Source organism: Salvia splendens, chromosome 16, assembly GCF_004379255.2.
Source record: "Salvia splendens isolate huo1 chromosome 16, SspV2, whole genome shotgun sequence".
NCBI classification, from domain to species: domain Eukaryota; kingdom Viridiplantae; phylum Streptophyta; class Magnoliopsida; order Lamiales; family Lamiaceae; genus Salvia; species Salvia splendens.
In genome coordinates, this window is record NC_056047.1 from 27005523 (window position 1) to 27028213 (window position 22691).

General features: G+C 39.8%; 1 protein-coding gene across 1 annotated transcript; it reads left to right on the forward strand.

Moving 5' to 3' along the window:
* The first annotated feature begins 564 nt into the window (after positions 1-564).
* Positions 565-2591, forward strand: LOC121770797 (geraniol dehydrogenase 1). Its single transcript, XM_042167572.1, has 5 exons — positions 565-668; positions 770-883; positions 1517-2030; positions 2131-2284; positions 2383-2591. The coding sequence occupies exons 1-5, from the start codon at positions 571-573 to the stop codon at positions 2583-2585; spliced, it is 1083 nt and encodes a 360-aa protein (XP_042023506.1). The 5' UTR covers positions 565-570; the 3' UTR covers positions 2586-2591.
* The last annotated feature ends 20100 nt before the right edge of the window (positions 2592-22691 follow it).

Sequence of the window (22691 nt, forward strand, 5' to 3'; positions counted from 1 at the left end):
GATCCCCTTATTTAACTTGAGGGGGAGTGTTGGAAAGAAATCAAGCAAATAATTGAGAAGATTGGGGGAATCAAATCACAAGCAAATAATTGAGGAGATGTGGAATTGATTGTAAATTGCCGTGTGATATGGTAATTAGAATTAGGACGGATCCTTACCTTATTTGTATAGCCTCCCTCCTATATAGTTGGATGTAAATCATGGTGTAATTTAAAGTTGAATAAAAAGCAAATATTTTAACATCATTCTCTCCACCAATTTAGATTGCCTAAGAGCGGAGCTGATCTCCTACTCCACCATTCCTGCAGAGTAGGAGATCCGCACCGGCCTAAGAGTAGTGTAGAATTTGTGTGAAAAAGTTGTTGGTAATTTATTGATCAAGTAGTAGTAGTTGTGTAGTTCATTGTATCTACGGATAACGCCACGCTTGTTAGTAGTTATGGCCCTTGAACTACCGCTATAATGCCCACCTTCCCCAATCCGCACACCAATACTTATATCTCAATTCTTGCTTGATATTTTCTTGCACCTTTTTAACTTGTTACAAACCAATCATACCAAAAAGGTAAAATGGCGAAGACCCCAGAAACAGAGCACCCAGTGAAGGCCTTCGGATACGCTGCCACTGACACTTCTGGAAGCTTCTCTCCCTTCAAGTTTTCCAGGAGGTATGTTTTCTATCTGGGATTGTCAAAGATCACAACTTTTTGTTGATTTTTTGAAAAATTTGTAGTTTGGGATGTTTCTGAGGTTTGGATGTGTGGTGCAGGGCTACTGGTGAGACAGACGTGCAGCTCAAGGTTTTGTACTGTGGTGTTTGCCACTCAGATCTGCACATGGCCAAGAATGAGTGGGGCTTTACTCAGTATCCCCTTGTTCCCGGGTAAGACCATCTCCAGTTATACACTAAAACCTCCTAAAATAAGATACGTGTAATTTGCTCTAATGCTACTAAAAAACCAATCCCATTTTTAATTTTTGATTAAAAAATACCTATCACTTTTTCGAAGTTTGTGAGAGAAAAAAGGCATAATATAGATAATAATTTTTTAAGTTTGAGTTTAGTTTAAATAATTGAAGTAAAATCATATTTGACTGGAGATTTACACTAAAATAAGTTTTAGTTTAGCGGAAATGGTTGGAGATGCTCTGAGAGATTGATTGATAGAGTTAGAGAGGAATACTTATTTTGCAAATCACTAATTATGACATCTTTCAATTGAAAATCATCTATTGCTTGGATCTCATCTTATGGAACAATTGTACTCCCTCCGTCCATGTGTAGTAAGGGTATTTCTTATTTTAATAAAATTTTGTCAAGTAAGTTAAGTAAATGGATAATAAAGTAGGAAAGGAAAAAGATAGAATAAAGTAAGAAATAGTAAAAAAATAAAGTAGAAAAGGAAAAAGATAGAATAAAGTAAGAAATAGTAAAGTAAGGTAGAAGAAAGTTGATTTTTGCTAAATATGAAATGACTCGACTACATTGGGATAATAGTTAATTAACCTTGTGTAGGCATGAGATTGTGGGAGTTGTGACTGAAGTTAGTAGCAAGGTGGAGAAGGTGAAGGTTGGTGACAAAGTTGGTGTCGGAGTCTTGGTTGGCTCGTGTCGCCAGTGTGATCAGTGCACCAATGATCTTGAAAACTACTGCCCCAAGCAGATACAAACTTATGGTTTCCCTTATCTGGATGGCACCATTAACCGGGGAGGCTACTCCAATATCATGGTTGCGGACGAGCACTTCATCATCCGTTGGCCTGACAACTTCCCCCTAGATGCCGGTGCCCCTCTCCTGTGTGCCGGCATCACAACATACAGTCCACTGAGGTACTTTGGACTAGACAAGCCCGGGCTAAGAATTGGTATCAATGGACTTGGTGGGCTAGGGCACGTTGCTGTCAAATTCGCTAAGGCTTTTGGAACGAAGGTTACAGTTATCAGCACGTCGCTTAGCAAGAAGAAGGAAGCTATTGAACGCCTTGGTGTGGATGAGTTTTTGGTTAGTCGCGACCCGGAGCAGATGCAGGTGAAGGAAGATATTGGATTTCATGTATTTATTCGTCCAAAAAATATCTTTAACTTGTTGAAAGTAAACCCTTTTTGTATGTCTGTTTTCTGCTTGGTAGGCTGCTGTTGGCACACTAGATGGCATCATTGACACCGTCTCCGCGTCCCATCCAGTTGTGCCGTTGCTGAGCCTGCTGAAGCCAAACGGGAAGCTCATCGTGGTTGGTGCACCAGAGGCTCCCCTGCAGCTGCCTGTTTTTACCTTGATCCAAGGCTAGTGGCATTGCGTTGCGCAATCTTAGTTGTTTCTGTTTCAATCCGAGCAACGCCTTTTGGTAAAATTTGAGTATAACATTTTCATGAGATGGCAGGTAGGAAGACGATAGCTGGGAGCGGGATAGGAGGGATGAAGGAGACGCAGGAAATGATTGATTTCGCTGCCAAGAACAACATACTAGCGGATGTGGAGGTAATACCGATAGACTACATAAACACCGCTATGGATCGGCTGTTGAAATCCGATGTGAAGTACAGGTTCGTGATCGATGTTGAGAACTCGTTGAAACCCGAGTAAGAAGTAGCCCAGAAAATGGCTTGATCTTGTTCCATCTTTTAGTATGAATAATAATGTAGACTGGCATTTTGGGCCATGTTATTGATGGTGAATTTGAGGTTGTGATCAATCTATTTTCTGTCAGATTTAATGTTTTGGTGATACATTTTGAACTCCTTTGTTATATGCTATGTTGTACTTTGGTATGCAGCTCTGAGTTTAGCACACTTCCATTTTAAAAAAAAATTATTTCTAATAAAATGGAGCATATTCTCCACTAATAATATTCAAACCATTTTTTCTTTTTATATCTTTCATATTTTATTAATTTTGTATTTACATTTGTATTGTTCCCAAATTCTCTATTTTTAAGGGATGGACGGGGTATAGTAGTACTCCTTCCATCCCATAAGAATATGGGTGGATGATATGACACGAGAATTAAGATAAAATTGATAAATAAGATAGATGAAGAGAAAAGTAGTTAAAGTAGTGTTAGTGGATAGTCAGATTCATATTATTATTAGTGTTTTGATTGAAGTATAAGTTGTAAATCACTTGATATATATGATAATATATTGGGATAATTTTCCATAAATGAAATGACCATATTTTATGGGGCGGACGAAAATGGAAAGTGTACATATTTATGGGAAGGATGAAGTATATAGTATTCAAAAAACAATTGACGATAAAAATTTGTGGAATTGTAGAAAACTAAACAAATTTCCTCCATTTGTTTCATGTTACCTCTAAGATGACTCACGTTCCTTTTTGGTTTGTCCAAACTAAGATGACCCCTTACTAAAAATGGAAACACTTTTCTCTTTACTTTATTCCTTCTCTTACTTTACTCTCTCCACTTCACACACAAAATAAAGTTGCATAAAATTCTGTGCCGCCCAAGGAAGGGGTCATCTTACTTGGGACGGAGGAAGTACTACTTATATTTTAAGTAGAATTATGATATTTTATTAATGCTACATGTTAGAGTTAATTAAATGATCTCTTATTACTTAAATAATTAATTTGATAATATTATAAATTCAATCTCAAATTTAATATATCTAAAATAAAAATTTGTGAATAATATGAGGATGAAGTATTAAAGATTTAAAGTTCAAACCAAAAGTTTCGAACCTTTTAAAATACTACACTCTACTCCTGATCGCTATATGAGACAAGTGGTAATCAATCGGCTGTTTAAAATAAAATATAGCAAAAAAAAACCTAATGTTAATTATTTGGCTCCTAACTTTGGCTACCAGAAATTTAATACACCACCTATATATGATTATGCTTATGGGTATGGACCATTATTGATATTTATGGCATCAATATTGATCACCCTGAACGGTTTGGCCCACAAAGACCTTGCCCTTTAAATGGTGATTGGTGATGGACGAAAAATGGCTTTTCTAGCTGAAATGTGGGTTCATTTATTTATTATTGCTAATTTTTTTACAATTAGAATAAATATGCTCTATTTTACGCAGCTACATGCCTATAATCTTTTGTTGTTTGTTCAAGTTTGGACTTGATTATTTAAATTCACAAAAGAATAATTATTCGATTAAAGGTGTATATTACGTACAAGTTTGGGCCATTTAAATGTAACCATATTAATTACTAACACAATGAGGAGTATTTGGTGTCACTTGATACCACAATGAAATATTAATACCATAGGCGAATGAGAGAGAAAACAATGAAATAAATTAAAAGATCCCAATCCAAAGTTTGGACCATTTATTCGGATGCTATATTTGTATACAATCATATAGCTCAATAATACTTTTGTTGTTTTGGAAAGAGTTAAAAAGAGAGGGTGATGAAGTGATTAAATAGGGAAGAAAACAGTGTGATAGTCATATGGAAAGGAAGTTAGAGAAGAAGGTGGAGATTGTTCATAAATCCACCCTCTGACTGTGATTCCATCACCACACCATTCATCTCTTGTCCGATGGAATTTTGAGTTAATAACACGTTTTCATATTGACCGGAACTAGCACACCATCACCGGGTAATATTGTAACAACTTTGTTAAGAGTATTTTGAGCTGATACAAACACTCCAATGAATCAATGAGTTCAACGGAGGCACTTAGAGGTTGGCAATAGAAGGATCAATTACAACGAGCAAGAAGCCGTTGCATGGAGCAGTTGGAGATCAGTTACACCAACTGATCTTACTCTATCTTACACTCCCTATAAATATTGCCGTAATCCAAAGAGCTCATTAAGAAGAAACGAGAGAAAGAAATCAGCTGAGGGATCATAACAACAATCTATGGCTAGAGTGAGAGATACACACTATCTTTGTGAGGAACTAGCTTGTATAGTCTTCGGTGTGATATGAGTTCATATGCGAAGAGGGAGTAGCTTGTTCTTGAGTGTGTGATCTTGTTGTATGATTGTAGTTCTTGATCGTGATTGAAGTAAATCGATTCGTTATTCTCCCGTGGACGTAGGCTTACGCCGAACCACGTATATCCTCGTGTTCTTGTTGTTCCATTTCGTTTTTGCTCCGATCTCGATTTCCAACAAACTTGGTGTGTGTTTTCCGTTGGCTGTTGAGCCTGCTAACCCAAGTTGTTGTGCAGTGCCCAAGTTTGAGAACAAAATTCGATTATCAATCAAACCAATAATAACACTTGTTATTTTGGTTAAAAGAAACATATGCATGCATAAAAAGATAATTAATGTGGCAAATATATGGTGGCTAAATTAAGGAAAAACTCACTTGAATTCATTTGATATCTATTCGACGACGATGGAGAGTATTGGCATACCCTACTATTAAACTGTTTTGTTAAGTGTCTACAGTTTATTAGTACATGAAGTATGTAATAGTCCTTGGATCTGCGGTTACACATTTTATTTGTTGAGTGGTGTGCTTTGATCTTGTCCAACGTTTTGCCTCCCAAAGGAGGATTAAGACAGGGATCTACGTTGGGTACATCATAAGATAAATGAAAATGGTAGTTGAGCCAAGAATGAGATTCATTCCTCGATTAAAATTTCGAGAGAACACTCAAATTCTCTATATTACTTGACCATTAAGTCACGCCAATGCAAAGATATACTCAATTAAAGTAATTGAATATGATCAAAATGAGCCATTTAATAAAGATGAGATAAAGTGATTGAACTATTTGGATGACACATGACAAATCTTAGGCTCAATCAGATGGTTCGTGAATGAAAGGATATTACTATAAACTTTGTGTAAAGGCTTGTTTACCGAATTCACGTAAACGTCCTTCATATATCGAGCTACGCTGCCAACGCAGTATAGGAGTTTTGTGCAGACTTCAATTAGATCGTCGTCGATAATGAGGGCCTAAAGGGTCACACTATATGTGTATTTTGATCCGGTCAAGGGACAGAATTGGAACTGCGTATTATATTTAATGCTAGTCCAAGTAGGAGATTGAAAAGAAATGAGCTAGAATTAGATTAATATGAATTAAGTAATTATAGTTGGGCTACAATTATATTAATTCATGAGCCCAACAATCATAGAGCTCAAGTGACTTTTCAATTGTCTGACTCTTCATCTACTGGATAATAACTATTTATTCTTCATTGTGGAGAATAAGAGTGTGGGAATTAGCGTAACAGTAGAGAGAACATAGAGTCACATAATAGAAAATACGTAAAGCTTCGTAGAGAGAATTCCTAGCTTTCTTCTACAGAGCAATTGTACCCGGATAGTTCCTGCATCGGATTGGATTGCACGTGGACGTCGATAGTAGTGGATTTAACTTGCAGGATTCAATCAATCGAAGAAAACAACACAACAAGTAAGATTTAATTTTGTTGTGTTTACTGCTCAATGTGCAATATCTATTATGAACCTAGATCTGTTATTCTTGTATGCTATTTCCGCTCGCTCATTAGATGAATACAATAATACCCAACGGAAATAAATCTCTCTCTCTCTCTTCTCTCCTCGTTAAAATATCCAACTACCTTTTTTTCTCTATACTTACTCCACCAGGCATGGATCCCCTACTTGTTCCCTCCACAGCAGAGGGTGTTGTGCTCTCATAGTCGCAATATTGTATTTATTAAATAAAATATTAAAATATTTGGGTTGTGAGAGCACAAATCCATGTGGTACTCCACCTAACCACTCCTAAAATTTCGTGTCACTCAAAAATGTGGATATCTTGAGTGGCTGAGGGAGTACTTTCTGTAGAAGGACTTTTCTAACTTAGGTCATTTGACTCACAACTTTCACAAAGGTTTTTCTTGGTTGATCAATTTAGGAATAGCTAAGTCACAGGGTCTTCATATATAACTTAAAATTCCTGAAATAATTGTTCATCAATAAAACACAAAATCTTAGTTAAGTAACACCACCAACACTAAACTTTTTATATTTTATGTTTCTTTCTCTTTTCTTATTTTTACTAAAAGCGACATGGTTTAACTTCAAGCCTAAAATACATTATACAAATAATACAGTATAATGATAAGGCCTATTTCATGCATCGGTTTAGGGGTAAAATGTATGCTACTTGATCAGTTTATCCCGCAAAGCAAGTGTTAATTTTGCAGGAATGTCGCTTGACCAAAGGCAACAAGGCCATGCTGACCAAGCTGGAAAAAAAGGCCAAAAATCGCGAGGGTTGATCAAAGGGGCGATCAAGCAGTTAGACGGGGGACCACTGCATTCCAGAAGAAAGACACGTGGGACTGATGCGCTGGATGGCGATCATCAAGTACTGCATTCTAGAAGGGGACACGTATTGATGCGTAAGACGCAAGGACGAAGCCGAATCCCCATTCCGTTATTGAATAAGGGCACGTGTCAATCGATGAGGCGTTCAATCCCAGCAAGGACGAATATTCGCTGCCAAAGTTGTTATCCTAGCTGGAGATTGCTGCGAGGAGCTTATAAATAGAGGATGCAGCGCCATTAAAAAGATCTTCCTCCCACTTCTAGCTTAGTTTTTCTCTTTAGTTTAGTTTTCCTCCTGTCTCCAAGTTCTTACCCAGTTCCAAAATTGCCTAGTTAGATAATAGAGATGGTCAGTTAGAAGGAGAGCGATCAAAGGGAGCGCGACAGAGAATTCAATATCTGTTCGGCGTTGTCTCAAGTTTCCAACCGAGAGCTTCTCGGCTTTACTCGCTTTCCAACTTCAGTTGTTCAAGTTTAATTCTGTGTTGTTTCGTAGTTAAAGGATCTCGCTTGTATTTCGCACGCTCCAGTTCTGTGTTTGGAATCTTTTATAAAACCGTAGTTATTTTGTTTTTGGCATCTTTTCTACTGTTCCAGTTTAGCTTTAACTTTAAAATCTTCGATCTAGTGTTTAACTATGTTGAATGAAAAAGTGATTTGTAGTTCCGAAGCATGTTTAGGTAGTTAAGTCTTTTATTTGAGATTATCGCTTACTTGATCCGTCAGTTGTTTTCCAGCATGATGAGTTATACTTGATCCAGTAGTTAGTTTACATTCCGCCTAGCTTAATGCAATAGTTAAAACTTCCAATTTAAAGCGTGGCAGCAGCCGACCCCTATTCACTATTCACACACTCAACGCACCGGTTTCTCTGTGGAATCGACTCCATACTTGCCGCTTTATTGTTAAAGTAGTGCACGTCTGGGAGTTATAAATATATTTGGGTGGAGCGAGAGAGAACACCTTGATCAAGTGGCAACGACATTTGCTAACTGATCCACTCGGTTCGGTTATCTTCCATATAGCTTGATCCATCTGCGCATATATCTCCGTCTCGCGTCCCACCATATAACATAAAAATTAAAGTAATTAAAAAAGGTAAATAATAGAGCATAACATCAAAATTCAAAATATTTTAAATATAAACAACCTAATATCTAAAAATGAAAATGGAGTGCAAATAATTAAAAAAAACAAAATTTGAGTGTAGAAATTGAAGTTAAGAGGACATATAATTACCACGTAGATAAATAATAAAAATAACTACTACATAACTGAAAGAGTCCAAACATAACTAAAAAGTATTAAAGTGTGAGTGCATAGATAAAAAATAGTAGTGCAAATAATTACTACTACACCCTGTCCCATTGAAGATGACTCACTTTAATTTTTTTTTGGTTTTTTCCAATCAAGATAACTTATTACTAAAAATATTCTTTACCTTTTCTTTCTACTTTATTTCCTCTTTTTTACTTTACTCTCTCCTTTTCACACAGAAAATAAAATTGCAAAAATTCCCGTGTTGCCCAAAGAAAGGGTCATCTTCCTTGGAACGGACGGAGTACTAAATAACTTATAATTTAAAAAGTGTCAAACATAACTAAACAACAAATCGAATTTTGATTTTTTTGAAATTTATGTAAAACAGGAATAAAACTAAATATATAAATTGAAACAAACAACGTTAAATATGTGTCAAATGAAAATGATGCTGGCATAAGGAGCTTACATAAGGTAGGTAGCATACCAATCCTCGTAATTTAGTATCTCATGTTCGCACCTAAAGAAATCTTCGCTAAAAAGTAATGATAAATTTACATAAATCTATAGGTTTGTGATCAAATACTAATTTTTTGTAGTAATAACTAATAACTAAATATCAATATTGTATGTTAAAAATATCAACACAAAGATATAAATTTGTCAATCTTTCTTGTGTTGATAAATTATGTCTTTGTATTGATATTTAAATTTGCATGTTATATTGATATAATTATGTTTTTGTGTTGATAATTTTAAAACATAGCATTGATAGTTATTAGTTATTACTGTAAATAGTTAGCACCCTAGTCCAACCCTAAATGTATATACTTAATTAATTGGGACAATCTTGTCAATTTATTCACTTTAAAAATTAAGGGAGTTGTCGATTTAAATACACTTTCATTTACATAATAACCCCTCGCACTTAATTAAGCTAGGAAGGAATAACAAGTCTTTCAACTCAATTTCAGGAGAAAATGAGTTATCTTTTTCTAATAAATTTTAAGTAAATAATTTTACATTGTGTTTTTTCTAGTTATAAAAGGAAATATGGAAGCAGATTAAGAAAAATAAAAATAAGGAGTAACTAAAAAGACATAGAAAAAACTAGTGATTAAATTAAAACGTATTAAATGGAAATTGATTTTCGAAAAGCATGATAATATAGTATTATAAAACTATTTTATTTAGGATTAATTTGCTAGTTTATATTAACCCCTTTTGCTTACTATTCACGGGTTTTATTTAGTTACAATTCTTATAAACTTCATTTTTCCAAAATTTATTAAAAATTATTTTTTTCCGAAAGTTAATTACTCTCTCCGTCCATGAAATATTGTTCAAGTTTGACTCGGCACGAATTTTAAGAAATTTGAAGAAAAATGAATTGAAAAAGTTAGTGCAACGAGCGTCCCACAATTATATATTAATTTTATAATAGAATGTGAATGTAAAGAGTTAATGAAAAGTGAGGTCCATTTATCAAAAATAGAAAAAAGGAAAGTAGACAACTTTTCATTGATGGACAAAAATGGCAAAATTGGACAACATTTCACGGCCGGAGAGAGTAGTTTCTAGTCTTTATTAAATTTTCGGCGCCTCCACCCTCCTCCGCCTCTTCTTTTTCACAATTAAAATAAATCTAAGATTTTTGGTTTTATCTGTTACAAGTTGTTTGTGATTTTCGTTTTTCATAATATTGAACCTATATTATCCTTTTTGTTTGTGTTTAAAGAGCACCCTTAGATAGGACAAGCATTCGACTAGCCAATAGATAGTGAATAAGCTGAGGCTTGAAATTGAGCTAAAAAAAGCATTCGATTCTCTTAAAAGTGTGTACTGTGATCACCTGACTAAGATGTTTGGGATTCTTTTTAACAATAATTAGTGCTACTGTGAACAGTGCAAGTACAATATACATCTTGCTTTGGTAAGGGTGGATTTTTATCATGCTTGTTTGTAGTCAGTAAGATTTAATAAATGTAAACGGAGTAGTTTTTTAGATCGATGATGAATAATTGAAGTAAGATGGTGAGTATATATTTTTGGTGATTTTCTCTCATGCCATCTCTTGCATTCTTGTTGCATGCTTAGGAGAGAGAAGACTAGTTAGTGAATGAGAATACTACATGACAATAGGTATCATGTGTTCTTTAGATAAGATAGCACTTGTTGAGTTCATATCTATATGACGAGGCTCATTTCATGCATGTGTTCCGTGGCAAAACTGCACTCAAATTCATGAACTAGCGTCTATTTTTGAGTCAGGTGTGTGTGAAATCCGCCATTTTCAGAAGAAAGAACAAATCAGTTGGGCGGAGGAACGGATCAAGAAAAGAAGGCAAAAACTGCGGCATTGAGTTGATCAAGTCAAAAATCAAGCGGAGCCAGCAGGAGTTCTACATTGAAAGATATATCTGAAGACCCCACCACCAATTGTGTACGGCAGGGACAACATTTCAGAGAGGTGGTACCCTAGGGATCAGAGCCCTGCGCCTCTCTATATAAAGGAAGCCCGACACAAGAAAAAAGGAGTCCCAGCCGTAGTTGTAGTTAGAAGGGGAGTCTCACAAGCTTTCTTTGCTAGAATTTCTTTAGGAATTCAGCTCTCTTCTAGGGCTGAAATCAGAGCTCATTTCACTTCATCTTCTTGATTCCTTTGCACTCACACATTTGGTCCTAGCTTAGTTTAGTTTAGTTGGTATTTGGTATTATTTCTTGCATTTTTAGCTTTCGGTTATGTATTCCACTCCGAGAAGAGGGGATGAGACAATTTCCTGTTTTCCTTGTTTGTTTTCTGTTTACCTTTGATGTTATTGACATTTTGATAGTTTTGATTTAGTAAATCTGAAGTTATGTCTCCACTTTCAGCTTCTGCGTTCTGTTTCATGCATGATATTTCTTATACGCTTTCGGTTTCCATTTTATTTTGCATATCTTAGCTCATAAATGTCTTGTTCTGTTTTGATTTGGTCAGACCTGATGTTTTATGTTTGAAAGTGTTTAGGATGTTTAGATCTAGTAGTTTATGTTTCTGCATGAACATGGGTTAGTTTTCTTGTTCACGTAGTTGTAGCTTAGATCTTAGGAGTAGATTTAATTTTATGAGTTGTCCTGATATTTCGTCTTCCTTTTCTTTTTAGATATGTTCTGTACTCTACTTTCCATGTTGATTTTGTGAAGAAGATGAAGTTGTTAGAAAGTTTTTACTTTACAGTGCTTTTTGCAGGGGACTGACAGTCTCCGTTTATTCTGTTTGTCAACTTATGGAAAGTTCAGTTAAGTTGATCAAATAGACTAGTTAAATTTTGATGAGTTGATCAGTTTAGATAGTTTACTTTTCCCAAAGTCAAGTAGTTTAACTTAACCTACCCCCTAGAAGCGCGGGCAGCAGCCATCCTCAAGTCGTGTCATGCACACAAATCGCCTAACGCCTCATCTCTGTGGGATCGATCCTTACTTCCTTCCCTATACTAGTTAATAGTATTAGTGGGTTAAGGTTTTGAAAACACACTTTTTAGATCTTCGGTTCTTCTCACTCGAGTCGGAGTAAGTCGAGTTTATCAGCCTGAGCTTTTAGTGGATCCGCCCGCGTTTTGCAGGTAGCAGGCATATATATGCTGGCTGGATCAGTTTGACCCTTCAATTTGAGCAAGCCACAACGATATACCAAAGAAATGAGAAGAATAGAGAGTGAAAAGTCTAGCTTTTCAAATGGCGCCGTTGCCGGGGATGATAGCGTTTACCCTACATTTGTTGTGAGACACCTTGGGTATAAATATTTTGATATCTTCTTAGTTTCTTTTTTTTATTTTCTGTTTAGAGACAACTCAGGAAAAAAATCTGTGAAGAATCAATGTCCTTATCTATGTGGATCAAACATTTTCCCTGCTGGTGTGAATCAAGGGAATTACTGGAGCAATGGAACACATAAATGGGCGGAGCGTCTCAAGTTTTATTTTAAAATTTTAGTTTAAATTTTGTAACTAAGCTTTTTGTTGTTTTCTGTTTACCCCATTTCGAAGGCACCGAGTCCATGAGGCAAGAAGAAGAAGGAGTGTGGAGCAAACCACTGTGCAAGACGAATCACCTCCCACCCCACTAACTGACTCGGCTGCCAAGTGTGAAGAAAGTCAGGACATCACCTTCGTGAGTCCACTCGAATCAAAAGCCACCCCAGATAAGGAGGAAATCAAGAACGAACCCACTATGGTGCGTGATCAGAAAGAGGATCTGGAGATAGGTTCACTCTATGCCAACTCAGTGAACGAGCCAACATCTGCCATATCCATCACTCAAGGGCATGAAACGGTGTACGTGAACCCAGAAGTGCTTGCTATCTTGCCTACCTTTTTGGGAGCTAGTGCTGAGAGCCCGATTGAATTCCTACGTGAGTTTGACAAAATTTGCAGAGTGCAAATAAGACCAGAGGGGTCAAGTGAGGAGGATCTCAAGCTGAGAATCATTCCCCTCTCTCTGAAAAGCGAAGCAGATGTCTAGTTTAGAGGATTGGAACCCAAAAGCATCAAGACATGGACAGATTTCAAAATGGAGTTCCTAAACCAATTTATTCCAGCAGCAAAAACAAATGAACTCCGAAGGGAAATCAGAGAAGTTACCCTAGGGTATGGTGAGAGCTTAAGCAAGTACTGGCACAGATACCATGTTCTACTGGATGCATGCCCAAACAATAACATGATGGAAGTGGAAGTCTATTCGAAGTTCTATGATGGAATGGACGCAAGGAGCAAAGACTTGGTGAACTCATTAAGCGGGGGGAGTTTCTACAAGCTAAGGCTGAGTAAGGCCAAGGTTGTCCAAGAAAAGCTTCTAAACCTAAAAAGAGAGTACGATGATACATCAGTGGCCACATTGCATGAGGAAGTGAAGAGTACTCCCACAGAGGACAAGGACAATCGGCTGAAGAGCTGGATTGCCAAACTAGAGGAAACCCGCCAAACCGTGATTGAGTCAAGATAACATCCAATCGTTCCCATCCAAACCCACTTCCAGACTGATCAAGTTAACCACCGCCAGAACACGGGGGAGGTCTGGAGTTCGAATACGAGTTGGAACCCTAGAGGTCAAGCAGAGGTGTGCCAACAGGAGTTCCCACACTGTGGAGAATGGAGCTGGGCAGAAGAGTACCCACCTTTCCCATACCATACAAAGCCATATCCAACCTTCACCCAAACACCCTCTTGGCAAATGGGATATCTACACTACCAACCTTACCCTGAATTTTGAAACCATGAGTTCAATCCACCGACATACCAACCTGACTACTCCAACCATTACCCTTATTCCCAAGTCATCCTTATCAGACCTATCCTTCCGAGGCAAGGGATTATTTCCCTACATGGTTGGGTAAAGGTTGGCAGGCTCAAGATACCCATTACAACCAAGACCAAACTTGTCTTGATCAACTCCAATATAAACCTCAACCTCAACAGAGTTTTGGACCACCATTGGATGAAAATCATTATGCAAAATCTACAGAAGGGGAGATTGAAGGATTGGCTGTATCCCAGTGATACGCTCGGATTTTGTACCGTTTTAAGGCCTTTATTTGGTCCATTTTTTAATGCCAAAACCACCAATTCATGTCCATATTTTGCACATTTTCTCTATTTTGGTATTTTGACGTGTTTTGTGAGATTTGTGCAGATTTTAAGCCTAAAAGACAAAAAAAAAGTCAAAGTTGGAAATCTAGAGCATTTAAGATGCCCAGCGGTCCGCTGCAACATGCACAACGACCGTCGAACTAGTAGCGGTCCGCTCCGGAGAAAGTTGTGTTGAAACGAAGAACACGCCCAGCGACCGCTGGGGTGTGCGCAGTGACCGCTCGAAGAGTGTCCGAAGCTACTGGAATATTCACAGCTACCGCTACAACACAGTGTGGCGACCACTATCCAAGAGGCAGGGAAAGATCTCTTAGTTGTTGAGAAGGTTGCCCAAAAGCGGTATATAAGGCGTACCCGGTAAAACTTACAAGTAAACCAGATATAAAAATGGCGACATGTAAAAAAAATAGAAATAACAAACTAAAACTCTCCTCCCCTCCCCCACTATATAGCAGTTGAACATGAATAACATTATTAAAATATTGAGTAGCATTACAAGTTATAAGCTGTCCAGGGGATATGTTGTGAGCTTATACTTGAATTTTGTGCTTTTGGTTACATATACGAGCAAGCAATGTAGTGAAATTTTAAAAGAAAGAGTTAGTGGAGTGATCAGAAAATCGAATATTCTATCAATATGAAACGATAAATATGAATAGGATGATCTTACATGTAAATGCACATAGAAATGTGGAAAAGTCCACTTATGGGTCAGCTCTATTCATGTAAAAGATGATGAAATATGATCATGCAGCGTGAGCTTTGCAGCAGAGAAAGAGATAGAAATTAAAGTTGGAAGAGTTGGTGTTGTGATGAATAAAATGGCGCGGTGTGCATGCATGTTGAGTTAGCATCTGATAAGTTGGCACCTCATCAAATAGATAAGAATAAAGAATTAGTTGTGAGTTAGTTAGATGTGGATATTGCTTGTTTAGCTAGCTGGCTTTAGCCTTAGTATAAATAGCTTTTGTTGCTGCTTTGTAACTTCTGAAGTTTTGAATCAATAAAGTGCTGGTTTCTACATGGTATCAGTTGACAATTAAATCCTTCCGCTTGTTTGTTTCTTCATCTTCTCCGATATGAATCACAACAAACGAGGTGTTAATGCAGCTCCTCCGGTTCCTCCAATAGAGGATAGGTCTAGCCCGTATTATCTGCATCCCAGTGATAATCTGAGCCTTCAACTTGTTCCTCATGTTCTCACTGGCTCCAATTTACATCAATTGGAGTAGATCGGTGACGATTGCTCTTATAGCGAAGAACAAAATTGCTTTTATCAACGACATTCTTCTTCAGCCGGCCGATGATGATCTGTTATTCTCTGCTTGGATTCGATGCAACAACATGGTTGTATCGTGGCTGCGGAATTCTATTCCTGCTAAGATATGTTCCATTATCATGTACCTTGACGGTGCTCATGAGATCTGGTCCGGTCTATGTCTGCACTTTTCTTAGCTTGACACTGCTCGAGCTTATCATTGCAACAAAAAATCATGTATCTCTCATAAGGGCAGGCAGTGCTTATTTCACCAACTTGCGTATTGTATGGGATGAATTCAAGCACTCTCAGCCTATTGCTTGGTGTAGCTGTGGAACTTGCAGATGCAATAGTGCGTCGAAATGGCATGATTACCAGGAACAAGAGTGCACGATGCAGTTCCTAATCGGTCTCAACTCTGTTTTTTCTCAGATCCGATCAAGCATCCTTTCAATGGTTCCTCATCCTCCTTTCATCAATTAAGCTCCCATTCTACAAAATTTGCATTGAGGTGGTTGACACACACTTCATAATTACATCTATGAGAAATGCAGACAACCCCGCTTCATTTGGAGCATCCACTATAGGGGCGGCGCGCCGGCCGCCCTCGAACCGCCGCCGCCGCGCCTACCTATAGCGTGGGCAGCGTCCGCCCTGAGGCGGATGCATTTTTTGGGGCGGAAGGCACATCGGCGAGAAGGAGCCAAGGACGCAGCCGGGCGTGCCTCGCCACGCCACGCCGATCGGCGCGCCGGCAGAGGCCGGAAACTTTTTTTAATTATTTCTGAAAATTTTATTATAAATACCACTCCTCCACACACAACTTCACACACTCTCCAAACTCCATCCATTTATTCACTCTCAACATTTTCACTCTCTAAAAATGCACGGTGGAAACGACGAATCACCCGCACCGACGAATCGGGATATGGCGACTATCCTCCTTCCCAGCCGTGGGGATCGGGTCAAACTCCCCCTCTGTGGGGATCGAGTCCCACGGCCCCTCCATTCCAGTCGTGGTCGCTGACATCCCCGCCGTGGCAACAGACCCAATTTCGGGGTCAGGCCTCTATTCAGAGGAATTTTGGTCGCTCGGCATTTGGAGATTACAGACCCAGCATGGACGCGCTTAACCTCCGTCGCGACCGGAGACCTCTTTCCAATCCAGCCAATCTCCTTTCACCGATGCAGATAGATTCGCACTAGAGCAGATGATGGGTTGTTTGAGTCCGGGATTACCGGATACTCCGCCAGCCCGTGTGGATACGCCCGTTCCGACGAGAGTCGGCGGGTTCGGTGGGACGGGTGGAAGCAGCAGCTGCGGAAGGGGAGCGGCGGCAGCGGCAGCGGCGGTGGCAGCGAGGGCAGCGGCGCTGGTTAGGGTAGTGAGGCAACGGGGGCCGGCGGTAAACGGTCCACGCACTACACCAAGGGGAGTCCATTGCTGTAGCAAGGGCGTGGGATGCCGTCACATCAGACCCATAGTGGGCACGGATCAGACCGAGCCGGGCTTTTGGAAGCACGTCCTGTTGGCATACAACGAGTTCAAGCTGAGAGGCACCAAACCGCGTGACGCAGAACAGCTCCGCAAAAAGTGGTCTAGGATTCTGCGAGCCACCAAGAGGTTTGCAGAGCATATACGAGAACAACATGCTCACTGCTGAGAGTGGCCGGAGCAAAGCCGACGTGAAGGCGCTGTCTATGTCCCAATTCAACACGGAAGGCTGGCCGAAGTTCAACTTCTGGGAGGAGTATCTCGTTCTCGAGAACTGCCCGAAATTCAAGGCCATATGTGCGGAGGAGAGGGGGACAGGTCCTGGGGCGAAGCGAACTAGACACAACATAGCCGGGACTACAACAGTGGCAGCGGGTCGCAATCATTCAACCTCAACGACGCCCAAACGGAAGAGCCTGCCGCTACACACTCTAGGCGCCCACGTCCTCCGGGCCAACATGCCTCTATTCGAGGAGTTAGAGTGGCTGCAGGTTCCTCCCTCCTCTCGTCGGCCGCGTGTGGATCACGCATCTTGCAGCCCCCCCTATACCGCACCACGTGGGCACTGGTCCCCACGAGGTCTTGTAGAGGAACATTGATATGCAGTTGATGAAACAACTGCAAGAAAACTGTCGTTTCTACGAGACTGCGACCGACCCGATCACCAAGGATATATACTACGCGCTCATGTGTCGGATCAAGGATCAGCTGGGGTTGTCTAGGGCTGGGGCAGCGACGGGAGAGGGCGGCGAGCGGCAGCGAGGGAGGCGTAGAGAAGAGGTGGAGGAATCCGACTCCGCCACCAAGTAGACGGTGGGTGGAGTTTTTATTTGTATTTTTAAAAAATGTTCGTTGTATAATTTTCCCGTTTCCATAATACAACGAATATTTGGTCCCAATACTTTTTAAAAATTTCAGTATTACCTCGTTTTCTAATTATTTACATTCTGATAATTAATTATAATTGAACTAAAATAAACAAAAAATAAAATAAAATGAAAAGTGGCTAAAAAAGAGTCCTCTATAGCTGCGGACACTTTTTTTATGGGCGCGGACAAATAAGAAGTGGCTGTGGACAAAAACGTGGTAGGGCTATTGGAAGTGTCCACCTTATAGTGGATGCTTTTAGAGTATCAAATAGGAAAGCCCAACTCACGATATCATATGCTTTCCCCATATCAACCTTTATTGCCATAATGCCCTTCTTCTTTCTCATAGAATTGATCTTCTCTCTTCATCCACTTATTATTAGCACTAAAAATACATGCAAGTATAAAGGTAAATCTGGTATAGCTAAAAGGTCAGTACCGGATATCGAACATAGGGATTAATTTTACAGATTGTCTACCACATCTCAGCCCCATATACTATTTGGACACAAAGTTGGGATTTGATTAAACTAAGAAAAACTATAAATAAGAGCAAGTAAGAAAGCAATTAATGGAATAGTGAAATAGTTTCGCAGTTTGCATTTAACTTGGTTTGAGAAAGCATATGAGACAAAGAAATTCTAGGATAGTGATTTCATTAACTCATTAGTAATTCTAATTATTTAGTTCTATGTTCATCCGACTCAAACTCTACTCGGGGTTATTTCTATCGTGTATCAACACTCATGTCATAAATATTGCATTGACACATAAAATATAAACTAATCAAAGTCACCACTGATCAAAGATTGACAATAATCAGATAACAGCAAGCAGTTAAATATAAACTAGGGAATAATAAAGTAAATGAGTTATGAACATTAAACAAATAAAAGAACTACATAGAGTCAATTACTTTCATCCCCTAGGATTCTATAAATTTAGCTATCCATAGACAGACAAACGAAATAAATATAAGCAAAATAAGACATGTTCAATCTAACAAAAACTAATGTCTGGTTCAAACAACACAATGACATGTAAGTTATGCATTTTAATCACAGTTTCCAAAGCTTCGGTAAATAGACCTTGACAATTCCAACTTTAAATCATTAAAAAAATGACTAAAATTCCCCATAACCATCTCCCTTCCTTGCGTATGGCACGGTACCACCTCAATCATATTTCCATCATCATTTGGGCTCAAACCCGATGTCATCGTAAGAACATCATTCTCTCGATCCGGTGGTCTTCTGTTAAGGATAATCTCCCTAACGTGATGCCGCGATAAAGATTAGAAGTCCTGGGAGGTGAAATCTCGTCGACAACTAGGGTTTGCGAGAACGTAAAAATAACAATAAGAAGTAGGCGAAATTTCTGATTGATTGAGAATGGATCAAATACTCCTATTTATAAGACTAGCTTAACTTAATGAGCAAGAAAATAAAGATCCTAAGAGTATATAGGAAAATATGGGAAAGATATGCTAAATCAATAATATATAAATGATAGAGATATGAGATCTTCTATGGATATATCTGTATCAACTCCCCCACGGTTAAAATCCACCTTGTCCTCAAGGTGGTAATCACGAAGCAATATAGAGAGTTGAAAGCAGAGCTTTGGCGAGGCATCCCCTCCGGGGTCAAATGGGCACAAAACAAGTGAATTTCTCCTTTCGTAATCGAGAGTGAAGAGTCTTCGAATCTTTTTCGTAACCAATTTCTACTTAAGAGAAGCACTACCTACAAGGAAACCATCCAAATTGGGCTGTGAAGCCAAGTTATTATAGTTGCCACTATTCACAGCTCCTGCATAGATGATCTTTATTGAAGCAACATCTGCTTTCATAATGGATTTTAGCCATGTCCTCAACTCAATATGTACCTCCTGAGCACATTGAGTGATGCGACAATCTTCTTCACTTCCTTGGTAAAGCATACTCCTCTTCATTGTCTACCAATGCCTTTTCCTCTCCGCACGATGAGAACCCCTCGCTATCTTCCTACAAATGTGTGACATTTTCATCAAATGTATTCTCGACGGAGCACACTTTTTCTAGTCGAGTTGAGTTTCAGAAAGTAATTTCCTGGTTGGAAAGCAGATTCCAACAAAAGAGGCGTCTTTTCTTCTCATCTACTTGCACCGTAGATGCCAGAACTTTACAAAAGAGGCGTCGGAAATCATCGGCAATGAGACGGCAGCAGCAGCTGCAGGCTGATCGTAAGCCATAAGTTCCCATGACTGCCGCTGACCAGGTGGTCCCAGCACGCTGGTTGGTGGTCCTGTACGAGCTGCAACTGCTGGTTTGGGGGCGGCGGATACCATCTAAAAATTAGGGATCAGGGTCGACTGCTTGTTTGCTTGCGTAGGAGGGCTGTAGTAGTCCGGTGTTATGAAACCAAATCGTGATTCGGGTGCTCCGGTGGCGACGATGGCTGGCCAGTTCTGGTACCCATGAATGGTGATAGAGCGCATGACCATCCGGCGGATCCCAACAAGAGTTTGGGCTTGTTGGTGGTTGATCATACGACGGGAACTCCGGAAGCATCCTACTGCTCGGTGGGTCCCAACAGGTAGCTGGTCTAGGAGGCAACCGGTTGAAGGATGGGTGGCTTTGACGTTGGCGCTATTCGGGGAGATCCCAGCTCGTTGGCTGGCGAGGTTGTGTGGCTAGCAGCTGACCTTGTGGGTACAAGTGCATATAAAGGTCAGATCTCGACGGCTGCTGCCAAGTGTAGGGCTGATACGGAGGCAACGGTGGCTGGTAGGGGGGCGCGTGAGGTGCAGTGCGGCGTGTACAGCCGGGGTTGGTCGGGTGGATCAGGTTCGGTTGTTGCAACGGAGGGAGCGTTGTCTTGAAGATGGTAATCAAGAGAGGCAACGATTGCTAGGGTTAATGTAATACACATTGTATTGAAGAGAATAGTATATACGTTCTCTTTATTTCTTGTGTATGTAATGTGTACAATTTCTCCTTCTTTTATAGGAGAGGAACACGTATCTAATGAAGGAATCATCTATTCTAGGACCTTTATTACAAGGTATCAATTACAAATCAATCACAAATCTTCTTCCTTCCCTAATTGATCTTTTCCGTTTATAATTTGACACTCCCCATCAGTTGAGCAACGATATCTCTATGTTCAACTTGTCCAAGACTTTGTGGAATACCTTGTGATGTACTCTTGCCTTAGTGAGAATCTGCAAGTTGATCTTCAGACTTCACGAAAGGAAATTTGATGACCCCCAGCTTCGAGATTTTCTTTGATGAAGTATCGATCTACTTCCACATGCTTGGTCCTATCGTGTTGTACTGGGTTTTCCGAGATGCTAATCGCCGCCTTATTGTCACAGAACAATTGACTTTTTCCGCATTGGGGGAAACCTATCTCGGTTAACAGCCTTCGTAGCCACATGATCTCCATTAGCCCACTCTTGATCCTCGGAATTCTGCTTCAGCACTCCGACAGTGCTACCACTTTCTGCTTCTTACTTCTCCAAGTAACTAGGTTACCTCCTACAAAAGTGAAGTATCCCCTCGTTGACCTTCTATCAATCGGGTTACTTTCCTAATCAGCATCTGTGTACCCGTCACTTCTAGGTCTTCCTTCTTCTCTAGGACACTCCATACCCTGTAGTTCCTTTGAGATACCTTACTATCCTCAAGGCGGCTTCCATATGATCTTCTTGAGGCTTATGCATGAATTGACTACAACACCGACTGCATAGATAATGTCGGGCCTTGTATGTGATAGGTAGATCAACTTTCCCACTAGTCTCTGGTATTTCCACGATCAGCCAACTTTGCTCCTTCTTCGATCTTCAACCCATGGTTCTGGACCATTGGACTTTCTGCAGGTTTACACTCTAATAACCCTGTTTTCCGCCAGTAGATCCAACACATACTTCTTCTGTCTTAGAAAAATCACACGTTGTGATCTCAGCACCTCAATTCCAAGAAGTACTTCAGGGCTCCGAGGTTCTTCATTTCAAATTCTTTGCATAAATTCTCCTTTAGATTTTGGATTTCTTCTACATCATCTCCAGTAATGATCATGTCATCCACATAGATGATTAGGCATGTCATTTTATCCCCCCTTTTCTTCAGAAAGAGCGTATGATCAGATTGTGCTTTGTGTGAAGCCATGTTTTGACCATTGCTTGGCAGAATCTTCCGAACCAAATCCTCGGGGACTGTTTGAGCCCATATAGAGTCTTCCATAATCTGCATACTTCTCCTGCCCCAATTTCTTCGAACATCCTGGAGGGACTTCCATGTACACTTCCTTGTCCTTCTCAAGTTCTCCATGTAGAAAGGCGTTGGTTACATCAAACTGGTGCAAAGGCCAATCCTTACAGGCGGCCACAGATAACAATGTTCTCACTGTATTTAGCTTGGCTACCGGGGAGCCGGGGAAAAGTCTCTTCATAGTCCTACTCCATATACTTGAGTATATCCCTTAGCTACTAGTCGCGCTTTCTATCTCTCGATTGACCATCTGCTCGTCTCTTGATAGTGAAGACCCATCTGCATCCACCTGGTTTCTTCCCCTTTGGTAGAGTACACTTTTCCACGTGCCATTTTATTCAAGGCTCTCTCTCCTTCTTCATTGCATCTCTCTAATGTTTGTGCTTCATTGCTCTTAAAAAAGACTGTGGAATCTCCTCCTCCTCATATAGAGCGGCTTCAAATGCTCTTGCCATCTCCGCGAGTTGTCCCTGAGCAGTATTCACCAAAGAATATCTTGACTTTCGTCCTGCCAATCTGCGGAGTATCTTCGTGGAGGGACGCCTCTAGTACTTCTTTTGGGCAATTCATATTACCCGCGTATCTTCATCTATGCCCACTGTTCGGCCTCTTCTTCCCTGTCATTGTTAGTGCTGTCTGTAACATGCAAAGGTACACTGCTATTATCAGAACTGTTT

Coding starts and splice junctions, on each gene's coding strand:
- LOC121770797 (XM_042167572.1), top strand. CDS start 571: ATGGCGAAGACCCCAGAAACAGAGCACCCAGTGAAGGCCTTCGGATAC. Junction 669..769: donor CCCTTCAAGTTTTCCAGGAG/GTATGTTTTCTA, acceptor TGTGTGGTGCAG/GGCTACTGGTGAGACAGACG. Junction 2,031..2,130: donor GCGACCCGGAGCAGATGCAG/GTGAAGGAAGAT, acceptor TCTGCTTGGTAG/GCTGCTGTTGGCACACTAGA.